This window comes from Notechis scutatus, chromosome 9, assembly GCF_049901735.1.
Source record: "Notechis scutatus isolate UNSWTSFEM ecotype Mainland chromosome 9, rNotScu1.2, whole genome shotgun sequence".
Classification (NCBI taxonomy): Eukaryota; Metazoa; Chordata; class Lepidosauria; order Squamata; family Elapidae; genus Notechis; species Notechis scutatus.
The window spans coordinates 23,121,358-23,135,683 of NC_142017.1; the positions used below are offsets into that span (position 1 = coordinate 23,121,358).

At 50.6% G+C, this 14,326-nt stretch overlaps 1 protein-coding gene across 1 annotated transcript in view; it reads left to right on the forward strand.

The window, feature by feature from the left end:
* PLEKHG4 (pleckstrin homology and RhoGEF domain containing G4) overlaps positions 1-14,326 on the forward strand; it is a 31,149-nt gene that overhangs the window by 12,427 nt on the left and 4,396 nt on the right. The window contains 11 exon segments of the mRNA XM_087971863.1: positions 130-228; positions 458-606; positions 6,405-6,543; positions 7,811-7,936; positions 9,256-9,450; positions 9,868-10,643; positions 11,320-11,569; positions 12,060-12,149; positions 12,267-12,491; positions 12,729-12,918; positions 13,363-13,533. Of these exon segments, the coding sequence (XP_087827989.1) occupies positions 130-228; positions 458-606; positions 6,405-6,543; positions 7,811-7,936; positions 9,256-9,450; positions 9,868-10,643; positions 11,320-11,569; positions 12,060-12,149; positions 12,267-12,491; positions 12,729-12,918; positions 13,363-13,533 (2,410 nt within the window).

Genomic DNA, 14,326 nt, shown 5'->3' on the forward strand with positions numbered 1-14,326 from the left:
TGGAAGAGAAAATAGGGCCTCCCCCCCCCCCCCCCCTCCCCCCCCTAGCGGGATCTTGGCTTGGGTTCGGGAGCTGCACCCGGCGGATGGCCTGTTAACCCACGGGGTTGCCTTGTGCTGACCTTGCAGCGTCTGGAGCACTTGCTTTCTGGGTGCCAAGAGGCTCGTCTGTTCCTCAAAGAGACAGTGGAAGCCGTGGAGTCCAGCAGATGGCCGGAGAAACCCCAGGTGAGTCTCTGGCTCCACTCTGGTAAGAAGCCAAGGCTCCCTGGGCCGAGGGCCTGCGGCCATGTGGCAAAACGTTTTTTAACAAACCTCCTGCAACCCTGGGGGTGGGTGCAAAGGCCCTTGGAGGCCATGAAGGCTCCTGGCCTTGGCTCGCTGCCCTCCCTCGGGTCAGAAGGCCGGTCATTGCCTCCACCCCAGAGCCTTAAGCCCGGTCTTTCCTTGGCTCTAGGACGCCGGGGCCCTGCTGAAGAGTTCCAGGCAAAGGATGACAATGGTTCTGGATGACCGAAGGCTGGCCAGGCTACGGTTGGAGGGGGGCGCTCTCCTGGCCAGCCTCAAGAAGGAGGAATCCTGCCTGATGCTGCCCGAGGACTGCAGGTGAGCCTCCGCTCTGGGACTAGGGAGCCGAAAGGGCAGGAAGCGAAGAGGCCTCGGCCGTGCAGGGCCAGGCCTCCCTGCCAGTCTTCTCTGCGAGGGTCTCATTCGCTCTCGCCCCACAGCTTCCCCAATCTTCCTTTGAGTCCTCTCTTCGTCCACTCCTGTGGCTGCCCATCTCAAACAAGGGGCTGTGGACAGCAAATGATCGTAACATACATTAGAAAAAGCAAAGACAAGCACAGTATAAAGAAATGAAAATAGATAGGGCAGCCAAGAAAATATTACAATCTACAGTTGCTGCTATAACAGAGTAGAGTAGAATAGAATAAGGAATAGAGTAGAATAGAATAAGGAATAGAGTAGAATAGAATAAGGAATAGAATAGAATAGAATAGAATAGAATAGAATAGAATAGAATAGAATAGAATAGAATAGAATAGAAATTGAATTGAATAGAATAGAAATTGAATTGAATTCTTTATTGGCCAAGTGTGATTGGACACAAGGAATTTGTCTTGGTGCAAATGCTCTCAGTGTACATGAAAAGAGACATTCGTCATGAGTCAAGAATCATAAGATACAACACTTAATAATAGTCACAGGGTATAATAAGCAAACAAATCATACTAGGAAACAGTCAATATAGATTGTAAGGATACAAGCAACAAAGTTACAGTCATACAGTCACAAGTGGGAGGGGATGGGTGATGAGTGGTGAGAAGGTTAATAGTAATATTGGTGCAGACTTTGTAAATAGTTGAACAGTGTTGAGGGAATTATTTGTTTAGCAGAGTGATGGCGTTCAGGAAAAACTGTTCTTGTGTCTAGTTGTTCTGGTGTGCAGGGCTCTATAGCGTCGTTTTGAGGGTAGGAGTTGAAGCAGTTTATGTCCAGGATGTGAGGGGCCTGTAGATATTTTCCCAGCCCTCTTTTTGACTCGTGCAGCATGCAGGTCCTCAATGGAAGGCAGGTGGGTAGTAATTGTTTTTTCTGCAGTCGTAATTACTCTCTGAAGTCTGTGTCTGTCCTGTTGGATTGCAGAACCAAACCAGACAGTTATAAGTAGGAGACGGGGCCCTTCACCCACTCAGGGCCCTCGGCCTGGGCAAACAGGCAGGTCTTCCAGACAAGCCCTCGTGTGTCCTCTGCCTTTTCTGACTCTCTTGCAGACTCAGCCACCAACGCTGTCATGGTCTTCCCCAATTCTTTAAAAGTCAGTTGTAAAATCTCTTGACATGCAGGGAGTCCTTGACTCATGACGGCCCTGGGGCTGGCCCATTACAGTTGTAAGTCGTGGTGACTGTAAAGCAGGTCACCACATGACTGCACCCAATTTTATGGCCATTTTGTGGCAGTCATTAAGGGAATGCCACAGTCCGTAAACAAACCTCCGTAGTTCGCTTCTTCCAGTTTTTGCCGAACACTGGAAATAAGCTGGGAACTGTGGTCCTGTGATCATGGGACAAGGACCAATGACAGCACAGGCTGGTTGCCAAGCGCCTGAAGTGCGGTCCTCCCACGACCTGCGGGTGGGGCGGCCATCGGAACTTCAGAACTGGCCTCTGTGGCTTTGGAAGGTTTCATCGGAATTTTAGTTTAGTTTACTTTATTGTCATTGCACCTTGTACAATCAAATTAAATGCCATCTTCAGTGTATATTATAACTATAAAAATAAAACACAAACACACATACTTCCCATTCTATACAATTGAATTGAAAATTGAATTGATATTAATATTGTACTCTACAGTAGAATTCAATAGAGCTACTGCCCTGGGATATAAGCTGTTTTTCAGCCTATTTGTCCTTGTTTTTATTATCTTGTACCATCTGCCAGATGGTAATAGTTCAAAAAAAAGGGTGCCCAGGATGAGATGGATCTTTGAGGATGTTTTAAACTTTCTTAAGGCAGCGGGAGCTCTAAAGCTCTTCCAAAGAGGGGAGAGGGCAACCCATGATCCTCTGAGGGGCAATGACATTAACCCTCTGGAGTGCTGTCCTATCTGCCCCTGTGCAATTGGCAAACCATACAGAGGTGCAGTATGTTAAAATGATCTCTATGGTGCAGCGGGAGAAGGTCACCAGCAGTTTTTCATTCCGCTGCTGTTTTCTGAGAAGTCTCAAGTAGTATAATCTCTGCTGGGCCCTTTTGACCAGGGCTGCAGTGTGGGCCCCCCAGGTCAGGTCCTCTTTTAGGGTGACACCCAGAAACTTAAAACTGGCCACTTGCTCCCCTCGGTCTCCATGGATAAGCAAGGGCTGGAGGTCTGATCTGTTCCTTCTATAATCCACTATAAACTCCTTGGTCTTATTGGTGTTTAGGGCCAAGTTATTGTCTTCACAGCACGAAAGCAAGTGGTCCACCTCATCTCAATAAGAAGACACATCCCCCCCGGAGATAAGTCCCACCACTGTTGTATCATCTGCAAATTTAATAGTAGTGTTACTGGTGTAAGTGGGTGAATGGCTGCTGAGCGACTGGTTATAAGTCAAGGACTGAAATCCCTTTCTCTGTCACAGGTAGTCCTTGATTAAGACAACAGCTGAGTCCCAAACGTCTGTTGCTAAGTTGTTGAGTTGGGCCCCATTTCACAAGTCTTGCCATAACCAATCTCAGGATCACGGTTGTTAAATGAATCTGGCTTGTCAGAAGATCACAAAAGGCCATCCCATGACCTGGTGCATTGCAACCGTCGTAAATTTGAACCAGTTACTAAGCACCCGAGTTTTGGTCATGTGACTATGGGATGCTGGAACAGTTGTAAGAAACAGTCGCAAGTGCCATTGCAACTTCCAGTGTTCACTGAAGGAACATGGCCGTAAGGACTCCCTGTATTTGCCCTGTGAAGAGTCCTCTCGTAGCTTCTGCTTTCCTATTTCTCTTCTTCCATTTGTAATCCAAAAAAGGAGAAAAGTAAAAGGAGACTTTTTTTCTTTGTATCCTTAATTCTAGTTCTAGGGTCACATGGTTTTTTGCAAGTTCCCCTATTTCTTTAATGAAACCAACCAATCCTTTTTAGAAAGTTTAAACAGTCCTCATCCCTATGTAGGTATGTATGTAGGTATGTATTTATTTATTTAATAGTACTTTAAACTAGGAAACACTCTTCTAAATGTAACTGCCCACTTAATCTGTTTTAAAGCTCCTTAATGCAGATTTTTGGCAAACTGTTTTGCTTTTATTTATTTTTAAACCTTTATAATTCTTTACTTTTTACTTTAATCCAAGTCCAAGTCAATAGTTGGCTTAGTTGCTCTGCTGCTCGGGAGATCTCTTTGTACATTATTGTAATCCAGAAGTGGACTTTGGGGGCGACCCTGGGATTCTTAAGCAGGCTCCTCTTGAGCTATCAACCAGCTACTTCTTCCGCTGCTCGCCTACTTCTTCAGTGCTCTCCCCTGCATTGAACACCTGCAGGTTTCCTCTGGATTTTCTTCTGGGGAGCTGCCCAAGTGAGGGATGCCTTGGCTCTCCTTACCCAGAGTCTCCCCACTGTCCCTGGCTCCCGACCCAGCTGCCAGTCTCTACCTGGGCATCATCTCTGCTCTTTGGCGATCGGATAATCCTTCATTTTCTCCCCCTGGAAGTCCTAGTCCTGGGATATTCCCATCTAATAGTTAAGCTGCCTTCGACCAAAAGTGAGATTCTCCCTGGGAATCTTGTAATAAAATGCATTTAAAACAATAGGATATGGAGATCTCAGCAACCAGATAGTGCTCACTTTTAGAATCCAGGCTTTTTTCATCTTTTACTAAAGTTGCAAGCTAGATTCATCAGGAACCTGTGTGATCTTCCACTCACAGAATTTTACTCCCAGTTGATATCAGAGTTGTTAAAGTTTATTGCCATGTGCTTCCTACACACCTTAGCTAACTGATTAGCAAAAAGTAAACCAAGTAAGCTTGCAGGGATGCAACTCAGGGAATCCTAAAGCCTTTGGATGGGTTTTGACTCACTGCAATTCTCCATAGCATCTCCAAATTGTGTTCTGTCTACAAACAGCCATCTTAAGTGTACTCTGCTCTTCAGAAGCCATTTTATGAAGTGTCTGGTGCGTTCAGAGGATTTCCTTCTGATGGGTATGGTGGGGCATATGACTTGGATCGTGAGATTCAGGGTTGCAATAGGAATGTTCCAATAAAACACAGGCCACTGTCATCCATTAGCAAAGAAAGACTCCTGGCTGTAAGAGTATACTTGACTGAGAACAAAGTGGAGGCAGAATCTGTTGGTGTCAGGGCTGCCTCTGATCTATTCCTAGGAAAGAAACCCTTGACCCCATAGATTCAGCGAAGAGATACTTTTACTAAGAACGAAATGAGTGCAGCAAAAGTCAGGCAAGGTCTGAGTCCAAGCCTCCCCATCGGTTCTCAGCAATTCCACCCCACCTGCACGCTTCCCCTCCCAAATGCCCATTGCTCCCCCCTCCCCATTTCCAGGCAGCTGGCAGCAAGCGTGGAGGAAAGCGATGAGACCAAGCTGACAGTTGGCTGGCTTGGTGTGAAAACAATGCAGTTAACTTTCCCCTTTCCCCTGGCCATCTCCGTTACCAGTCAATGCCAATTAAAAGTTCTCCGGTTGTTTTGGAAAGGGACCCTGTGTTCCCGCCTCCCCCTTCTTTGCATTCCTTTTGCTGACTTTGTCCTTGATTGGTGCTCCTCATGGTCAGGGCTGACGCTCTTGCTTCAATCCCCTAGCCCACCTTCCAATCTCCCCCTCCTGCCGTTGGTAAGGTCAGGATGCTGGCAGGATGCCATGTGAAGCAAGCAGCAGAATGGCAGCCACATTCTTTCTCTCTGAAACTTTCATGTGGTCCTTGCCAGCTGGGATCATTTTGGTCTTGCTCAGGAAGGAGACTGCCTGGAATACTTCATGGATTTGTTCCATCTGAAACAAATTTTAGCCATAGACTAAATAATGCTCGAATATATATTGGACTTGCCAGTATTAATTTTTTGATGTGTCTCACTAAGTTGCAGCGTTAAAGATATACCTGTTCTGTCTTTCTTTTTATCACACTTCCCAAGAGTGACCTGATCTGCCTGGCTTGCCTGCCATAGCAAGCCCACCACTGATAGTGGGCGCCACCTGGAAGTTGATTTCTCAGATCCTGCCGTGGTTGGTGGTCTTCTCACAGCTTTGTGATCCAGCCATGATGTCAACAGCCAGGTCTCCCCCCCCTCCCAATAATTTTTTTATTTTTATATTTTTAAAAAACATCATATTGTAAAACAAGATATGAGAATATTTAAAGAAAAATGAAATAAGTTATGATATGAATTGGAATTGGATAAAATAAGTATAATGAATATAAAAATATTTGAGAATACTTAAAGGAAATTGGAATAAGTAATAATATGATATGAAATTGAACACGAAAGATGAATATGTAACTGTGGTCATGTTTGTATTGAAATGTAAAAACCTGGAACCACATTGTTCACCAAAAGAGATATTTTTTAAAATATAAAAATAAATAAATAATTAAAAAAATAATAATCTCAATGACCTTTGGGAAGGTAGGAATTGAGAATATAGAAACAGTGCTTCCTTCTTCACCTAGACCAGTTCCCAGGCAGCTTCAGAGCAACTTCGAACAGGTAGTGACCCCTAGTCAACCCTTCCACCTGGCCATTTGCCACGGCCTGTTCTCCCCTTCCCCTGGTTTACCTGACTTCCGGGCTATTTTAATAGTAATGTGACATGGGGATTCTCCACAAGGGTTTCTGGCATCCAAATAGCCCTGACAGGTTGGGTTGGAACTTCATTGATCAACCGCCTTTGCTTTTCTCTCAGAGATGCCATGAAAGTGGCTGGCACTCTTTACAACGAAGTGGACGAAGGAATGCACCAGCTGGTGCTGGTTTCTAACAGGCGCATCCAAGCCCTGGAATGGCTGGTGGAATTTGAAGCTGTGGAGCGATGCTTTCAAGAGGTCAGTGCCAGGTGTTTTGCAGGGTTATCAGACGGGCACCTTAGGGCTGTCAGGGGCTGCTCTGAATTTGGGGGAGTGACGAATAAGTCACATTTTTAATGGACTTTCTTCTGACCTCCAGGGTCCCTTCCAACTCTGTTATTCTTATAATGTGGGACTGTTATTATTGGGCAACTCCAAGAAATAATTGTGAATTTGCAGTGACAAAAACAATATGAAAATAAATCTCTGCCCCCATCATTAATAATCACAGTGGCATTCATGGGCTGAGCTGCCCTAGGGAACCCTAATAGCAACTCCGGTTGGTTGCTGGATGGTTTTAGGGGAATGTCCAGAGAGTGGACCTGCTGCCTGGGTACTCTAAGGCCAGGTGGATGATCAGATGAACATTATTGACGTCCTTGTTGAATATTGCAAAGTCCCAGGCCTGAGGTTGGTGTTTTAGTGGAGCTACTGTCATGGTTTTTGACTTGTAGCTGTTTTAGTCTGGGGTATTGTCCTTTGTTGTTATGTTTTTAATTGTTTTAAACTTCACTGAATGTGTAAACTGTCCTCTTTTGCAGTGGAGTGTCTATAAATCATCATCCCCATGGCCGTCCTCATCCTTCAGACTGTGCCACTGAAAAGGTCCTGACCTATATTCCTGGACCTAGCAGTCTTGGGCAATTTTAGCCAACTAAAAAGTTGTCTTTCCTTTTTAGGAAAGGTTGTTGAGAAAACAGTTGGACTTCAAAAGAGGAAATGAATAATCTCAAGCATTTTTAGGTTTCAGCCTGGATATAATACTAAGGGAGTGTTGACCATGCTTGGGGGTAGCCTCTTGATGGGGGTGATGCAACGGTCCCGGTTCTTCTTGATCTTCATGAGAACTGCAAGGGTGGAGGAGAGGAGAAACTGTCTTGAGATGTTTTCTCAAACTACCTTTTTGGAATAACAACTATAATAAATTAGCCATTAGGCCACATCAGAATACAAAATGCAGAACAATAATAAACCATGTCATGTGGAATATTTGGGTTCTGACCCCTTGTTGCTTTAATGTATGTGATCCAAGATGTTCCCTGTCTTGCAGTTGACTCTCCAAGAACGTATAGGTGCTCCATGCTGATTTCTTGGACGGATTCAGGCTCTGCTTGCCTGACCGTGGCCTTGACGGTGGTGGCTCTTTCCCTGGGCTTCACGGCCATCACCGAGCAATTAACAGCCCACAGCTTGAGCCAGAGGGGCCCATTCTTGCCATTAATCTACTTTTGCCTCCTTTTCTCAGATCTGTAGCTGGATCAAGAATGTTGGCGAAAAGCGCCTCTTGGAGCTGAACACCCTGGACCATCCTTCTCTGGACGGGCTGCTTCAAGCCAAAAGGCAGTTCCAGGATTTGGCACTTTTGGCAGATGTGAGTTCTACAGTCCATGCCTTCTCCCTCCCTCTTGTATATTGTTCCCTACATTAAGTGTAACAATAGGTGATATAATACAACAGGACATTAAAATGGTATAAAGCTGTGGAATAAAAATAATGTTCATGAAAAAGGAGGGAGGGAGGGAGGGAGGGAAAGTTCCTGTTGGGAAGGCTGAGTTCAGCAGGTGCCTTCAAGTGCTTCTTCTAGGTGCCTCCCAACTTTCCTGGGGGAGCGTTGCAGAGCCCCCCCCGCCAGCAGAGGCATCCTGTGAGTCCCTGGGGTCTGTAACGGGGTCCCATTGTTGAGCTCAGCGACAGGGATCCTGGTCGTAGCTTCTTTAGGGTCTTTGGGACTTCCGAACCAAACCTTGAGCCTGGCTGGAGAGCTGACTGGGGGCCACAGCAGAGGGGAACCCTCTTTCCTGCCCCCTGCCTGCCGCATTGGGCACTTTGGGACCGAACTCATGACAGTCATCTAGAAACAGGATCCACCACATGGGAACATCTGCAGCGAGGCTGTTCCTGTCCAGTCATAGTTGGCAGGTCACCCGTAGATATTCTGTCCACAGAGGAGACTTGGGACCCCGAGAGACAATGCCAACCGTGGAGCCATTCTTCCCACCTGACTGTGAAGCCCACGTCTTGTCAGGATTCAGTCTGTTAAGTGGCCCTTATCCCTTACAACCAATTCAGATGTCACAGAGACAGAGAGCTGAGGGTCGTCTGCCTGTTAGTGATGTCCAGAACTTACCAAGACTGAGCTCAGTGGTTTCCTGTAGATGTTAACTGACCTTGGAGCCAGACATGGGCCTTATCCCATCTACAGCACAGCTGCAGGGTGTAGAGCGACAGTCACCCAACATGCTCCGTCACTAGAGGCTCTTAAGAAGAGACTGGACAACCATTTGACTGAAGTGGTATAGGGTCTCCTGCTTGAGAAGAAGGGGGTTGGACTAGAAGACCTCCAGGGTCCCTTCCTACGCTGTTATTCTGTATTCTCCAAGCTGCTCTGCCTTTAAGTGCTACTTGAAAAGGCATAGTGACAACTGGCCATCCCGAAAATCTCTGCTCCAGCAGAGAGAGAGAGACCGAAACTCACCCAGTCAGTTTTCATGGCTAAGGCAGGACTTGAATTCACCACCTCCTGCTTTCTAACCTAGACCAGACTGGCTCTCTTTTCCGACCCCCTCTGGATTTAGCCAACCTTGGCTGCCTGGAGGCCTTCTCGGGACCGACACCCGGAGCAGGGCAGAGGCTTTTGTCCGTGTGGAAGGTGGTGCTTGGCTAAGGAGCCCTGCTCTGCTCTGCTTTCAGGGGTATTGCCAGAGGGGACGGGAAGTGCTGAGGAGGTGGGACAGGGAAGAACATCCACTGGCCACGGGGCGCCAGGCAGGCTGCAGGGTCCAGCTGCAGGAGTACCAGAACCAGCTGCAGGGATTCTGCCGAGAGTTGGAGGCCGGCAGGAGCCGGGTGGAGCAGGCGGTTGAGCTCTACGGATTCTTGGAAGAGGTGGGTCCTCCTGAGGAGACGCAGCCGGGACGTTTCTCTGCCCGCTCTTTGCTACCCTCTCCTGGGGGCTGGAGGGGCTAGCCCACCCCTCTTGGCTGGTGAGGCCCTCCTGGCCCGGGCCAAACTCTTGAGCCCCGCGAGGAAAGTGTGGCATGGGCTGGAATCCTTGCCCCACCAGCAGCCGAAAGGGAGGGCTGTGGGGTGGGGGGGCAAGAAGCCCGGCTGAGCTGGGAAGAGCCAAAAGCCCCTTGGCCACGAGAGTCTCTTCTTTAGGGTCCCTCCTGGGCCGCAAGCAAGCCTCCCTCCGTGATCCCAGGAGGGTCCAGGAAGCCCCCAGGAGAATCTGCTCCAGCTTGCCAGGCGTCTCCGAGCACTTTTTCCTTTCCTGTGAGCTTTTCTTTCTGTCCCTCCCTGCAGGCGTACAAGTGGGCAGAGGAGGGGATGCAGCTCCTTGCCAGCCTCAGTGGGGACAACTCTTCTGCTGCTGTGGGGTGTCTGCAGAGCTACCGGGAGCAGCACCCAGGCATGAGTGACAGCCAGTTCCAAAATATGAAGAAGCTGGCCTGTCTGCTGCCGAGCGGTGATCCTCTTGAGAAGTGGCAGCTCGTCTGGTCCAAGTGTCAAAGGACCAAGCAGGGCTTGGAGATGAGGCTGGAAGCTGCGCGGAGGATCCAGCCGCCGCCAGGCCCTCCTCTCCCAGCAGAGGAGGGAGAGCCCTGCTTGGCTCCTCTGGCCAAAGTCCCCAGTGTGGTGCCTCTACCTGAGAGGCCAGGTCTGCTTTCCAGGTGGCCCGGGGGCAACACGGGGGAGCCTTGCGATGGAGCTGGAGAGGGCCTGGTCCAGGCTGCTTGCAGCCACTCTTGCCAGCCGGCTGTTGACACTCCTAAGCCATCCTGCTGCCTCTCTGATGGGGGAGCCCCTCCCTCTGCCCAGCTCTTCTCCAGAAGGAAACTGAGGAAGGCCCAGAGTGTTGACCTCTCCAGCTCAGAGGGACCTTGGACTTGGGCTGGCCCCAGCCACTGTGGCAGCACCAGAGTCTGGATTAAAGGCTTGGAAGTCAGCAGCATGGAGCCAGTGGGTGGGCCCTGGCAAGGCCAACAGCCCCTCGGCTCCTCACCTGCCTCGCCTGCCTTCCGTCCACAAGAGGATCCGAGGCTGAGGGGCCTTGTGCCGGAGGCAAGGAGCTGGAGCAGGTGGGTTTGGACTGTGCTTCCCCAGTCATGGCACTTGGTCCCGGACCGGCTGTGGATGAAGCAGGAAGTTGGTCTCAGGGTCATCCCGACCGCAGAGCATGTTGGCCCTGCTTTCTCAGCCAGCCCCTGACTGAAGGTGGAGGAAGACTTGGAGCCCTTCATGCCAGAGTCTGTGAGGGACAGTTTTGGGGAAAGAACAAGGGTCCAGCATAGATGGGCAGGGCACCTGGCAGCTTTAACGGGGGAGGGGGCCTCTGTGCCTCCTTCAAAGCAGTTCTGTTCTTTATTTGTATTGTATCGCTTGATGTCTGCCTCTCGCCAACGTCTCATGCCGTTCGTGGTATCCAAGGAGGTGAGCTTGTTCTTCCAGAGACAGCGGTTGGCCTCTTCCCTGGATTACCTTATCCACATCTTACCAAGCCCTGTTTCCTGAGAAATGCCAATGGCCCCCAAGAACAGAGGCTGCTGCCTCCGGTCGGTGGAATGGAATATGGCGGATGCGTCTTTCCCTTGTTCCTCCCGTAACAAAGGCCGGCTGGCTCTGGTATTTGACGTCGGCTGCCAGCTTTAAGGCTCTTCTCTCTTGACCCTCAGAGGTGTGGATGGCCACGCAAAGGTCGGATACAGCGAAAGGCCTCACACCCAAATGCACTCTTCTCCTTTTCCTGTATTTCAGCAAACCGGAGCGTATCATGGAGGAGATGGTGATGACCGAGCAGGAGTATGTGCGATCTTTGCGCTACATCCTTGGCAACTATTTCCCTGAAATGGAGCGGGCGGACCTGCCACAAGATCTGAGGGGAAAGCGAAGCGTCATTTTTGGGAATCTGGAGAAGATGTACAACTTCCACAGCCAGTATTTCCTGAGAGAACTGGAGCACTGCTGCAGCCATCCTCTGCGCGTCAGCCATTGCTTCCTGAGACATGTAAGGGGTGTGTGTGTGTGCACTTCCTGGGTGGAGCAGTGGCAGCGCAGTGGAGAGGAGAAAGTGGGCGGGCGGCTGCTCCAGATGGTCTAGTCCAGAGCAAATTTGCAGCATGGCAATAAAACTGATTCTGAGCCCAAAAGATTGGCTCTTCATAATGTCATTCTTGCCGCGGAATGAATGAATTTGCTAGAATGTTAATAGGTATTTGTAATAATTGACGTTTAACCCTCCCCACAGAAGTGTCTCTGTCAGGCCTATCGTAATAGTTACAGTGGTCTTGGAAGGGTTTTTGTCCGGTTGGAGACAGGTTGGAGCAAGTCAGTCATGCTGGTAGAATTAAAGAGGTCTCTTTTTGTCAATCCTTTCACGGGTAGCACAGAGTGAGAGTGAGAGTGGTTGACTTTTCCCCCTTACCTGAAAAGATGTCTTGGACCTGGAGGTGGAGAAAAGATCCTCGCTTAGTTTGGGTTTCTGTCCTTTCTCGTAGAAGGACCAGTTTGGGATGTATGCCTTGTACAGCAAAAACAAGCCCAAGTCCGACTCCTTGCTGGCCAGTCAGGGGAACGCTTTCTTCCGGGTAAGTTGGTCGGGCACCTCCCCGAGAGGACAAGGGCTGCCCTGCCCAAGGGTGCAGTGGGGGCCCCCCCTGAGTTCCGGGGCCCCTTCCTGCTGAGGCTGCTCTCTTGGCTGGCAGTTCAAGCAGATGCAGCTGGGAGATAAGATGGACCTGGCCTCCTACCTCCTGAAGCCCATCCAGCGCATGAGCAAGTATGCCCTGCTCCTCAAAGACCTCGTCAGGACGGGCGGGGAGGCCCAAGAGCAGGAGTTGGCGTACCTGCGGGCGGCGGAGCAGATGGTGCGCTTCCAGCTGCAGCATGGCAATGACCTCCTGGCCATGGATGCGATCCGCAACTGTGACGTATGTATTGACCCAGAAGCGGGGAAGCCAATGGGTGCCGGGCTTCGGTCTCCCCGAGTTCCCCCCTCCAGTCCCACGAAGGCCACCCCTCACTGGCATGTGGAATTGGGCTTGTGAGGAGCTCTGGGAAGGGGAAGAGGCTGGGTTTCACCTTGCTCGTCTTCAGGGGCATCTTTGGGGACCTGCCTTCTTCTGGGGGTCCCCAAGAACAATGGACTTCCTGGCTCCTCTGCCTAGGTGAACCTCAAAGAGCAGGGACAGCTGGTGCGCCAGGACGGGTTTAGCATTTCCCTGGGCCGAAGGAAGTACCAGCGCCACGTCTTCCTCTTTGAAGACCTGATCCTCTTCAGCAAGCCCAAGCGAGTTGAGGGCGCCCTGGATGTCTACCTCTACAAGCGTTCCTTTAAGGGAAGGACTTCTCCAGGGGGTCTGCCACAGTGGGTGCAGCTGGATGCGGCCGGTAGGGTGGGCTGCACAAGAGAGAGACGAGAGAAGGCGCTGTGGTCTCCAGCCCCTCGTGCTTGCCTCACACACTTTCTTGCCCCTGGGTGTGCAGGATCATGCCCCATGCCCAGCTTTTCTGCCATTTTCTAGATGGATCTTCACATTTTGTGGCCTTTGGAGGGAAAGATGTTCTACCTTCTCAAGTGGGCTGGAGCTGACTTTCTCAGAGCGCTTAGCGGCTCAGTGTCCAGCCTGCCAGGCCGGCTGAGGGGATCAAGGCAGGGGTTGCCTCACAGGCCACATGGCTTCCTGGTCCTAGACCCCAGTTCTGTTCCTCCTCCCCCATGGAAGTTGCCCCTTGGCCCCACAGGCCGCCTCAGCTGCATCATGCATGATGGGCTCTCCTCTTCATCCCGGCAGATGGCAGAAATTGGCCTAACGGAGAACTCGGGGGAGAGCGGCCTGTGCTTTGAGATCTGGTTCAGAAGGTGGAAATCCAGGGACACCTACGTCCTGCAAGCCAGCAGCCCAGAGGCCAAGCAGGCCTGGACAAGCGACATCACCAGGATCCTCTGGGAACAAGCTGCCCGCAACAAAGGCCAGTCCCCACACAGCTCCTCCACCTGCTTTCCGATAAGGAGGGGGGCTCGTGAGAAGAGTCCTAGGGAGCGGAGGGGGCTCCCCTAAGTAAGGTCCTGGGGGCAGGGGCTGGGTGGCCTGTGCCTTGGCCAGGGGAAAGCGGAGCTTCTCGTGCCAATAGGTCCCAAAAGGAGGGAGTCTGCCTCCAGGTTCTCCTCTTCCGTTGAAGGCACAAGTGCTGCCCTTGTCGTGTTTCGACACTCCCAGGACTGCCAGCAAAGCCTCTGCAGGCGGTTCTCTGACTTGTGGAAGTGCCTGGAACGGTTCTCACAGGAGGCGGTTCTGGGAAAGAGGACAAGACCAGGACCAGGAGGAGCGTGCAGGATGGGAGAGGCATCTAGTATTGAGCTGATCTGGGGGGGGGGCAGTTTCTTCATGGGGAATAAACAGGAAACATTATATAGAAATATGATTTAGTGGCTGGACAAGTCCTCGGGTTCTGACCATTCAAAGCGACCATTCAAAGTTAGAACAGCACTGACCATTCCTTGGAGTTCTGGCTGCTCTCAGCGGCTTGCAGTTAGGAGGTCGCAGGGAGCGATGTGCTCTCCAACGTTCCCTGGCAGCTTTCCCCAGACGAAGGTAGCGAGGAGCCAGAAATTGCTCCTGCAGCTGCTTTTGCGCCCACCTGTGCTCCGTAACTCCCGTTTCTGGCCTGCCTCCCTTTCATGGGGAATGTGTTGCCCAAGCAAGGCGGGTGAGCTGGACTACATCCAGACTAGACTGCTAACGGTGCCTATAGACCCACCTGG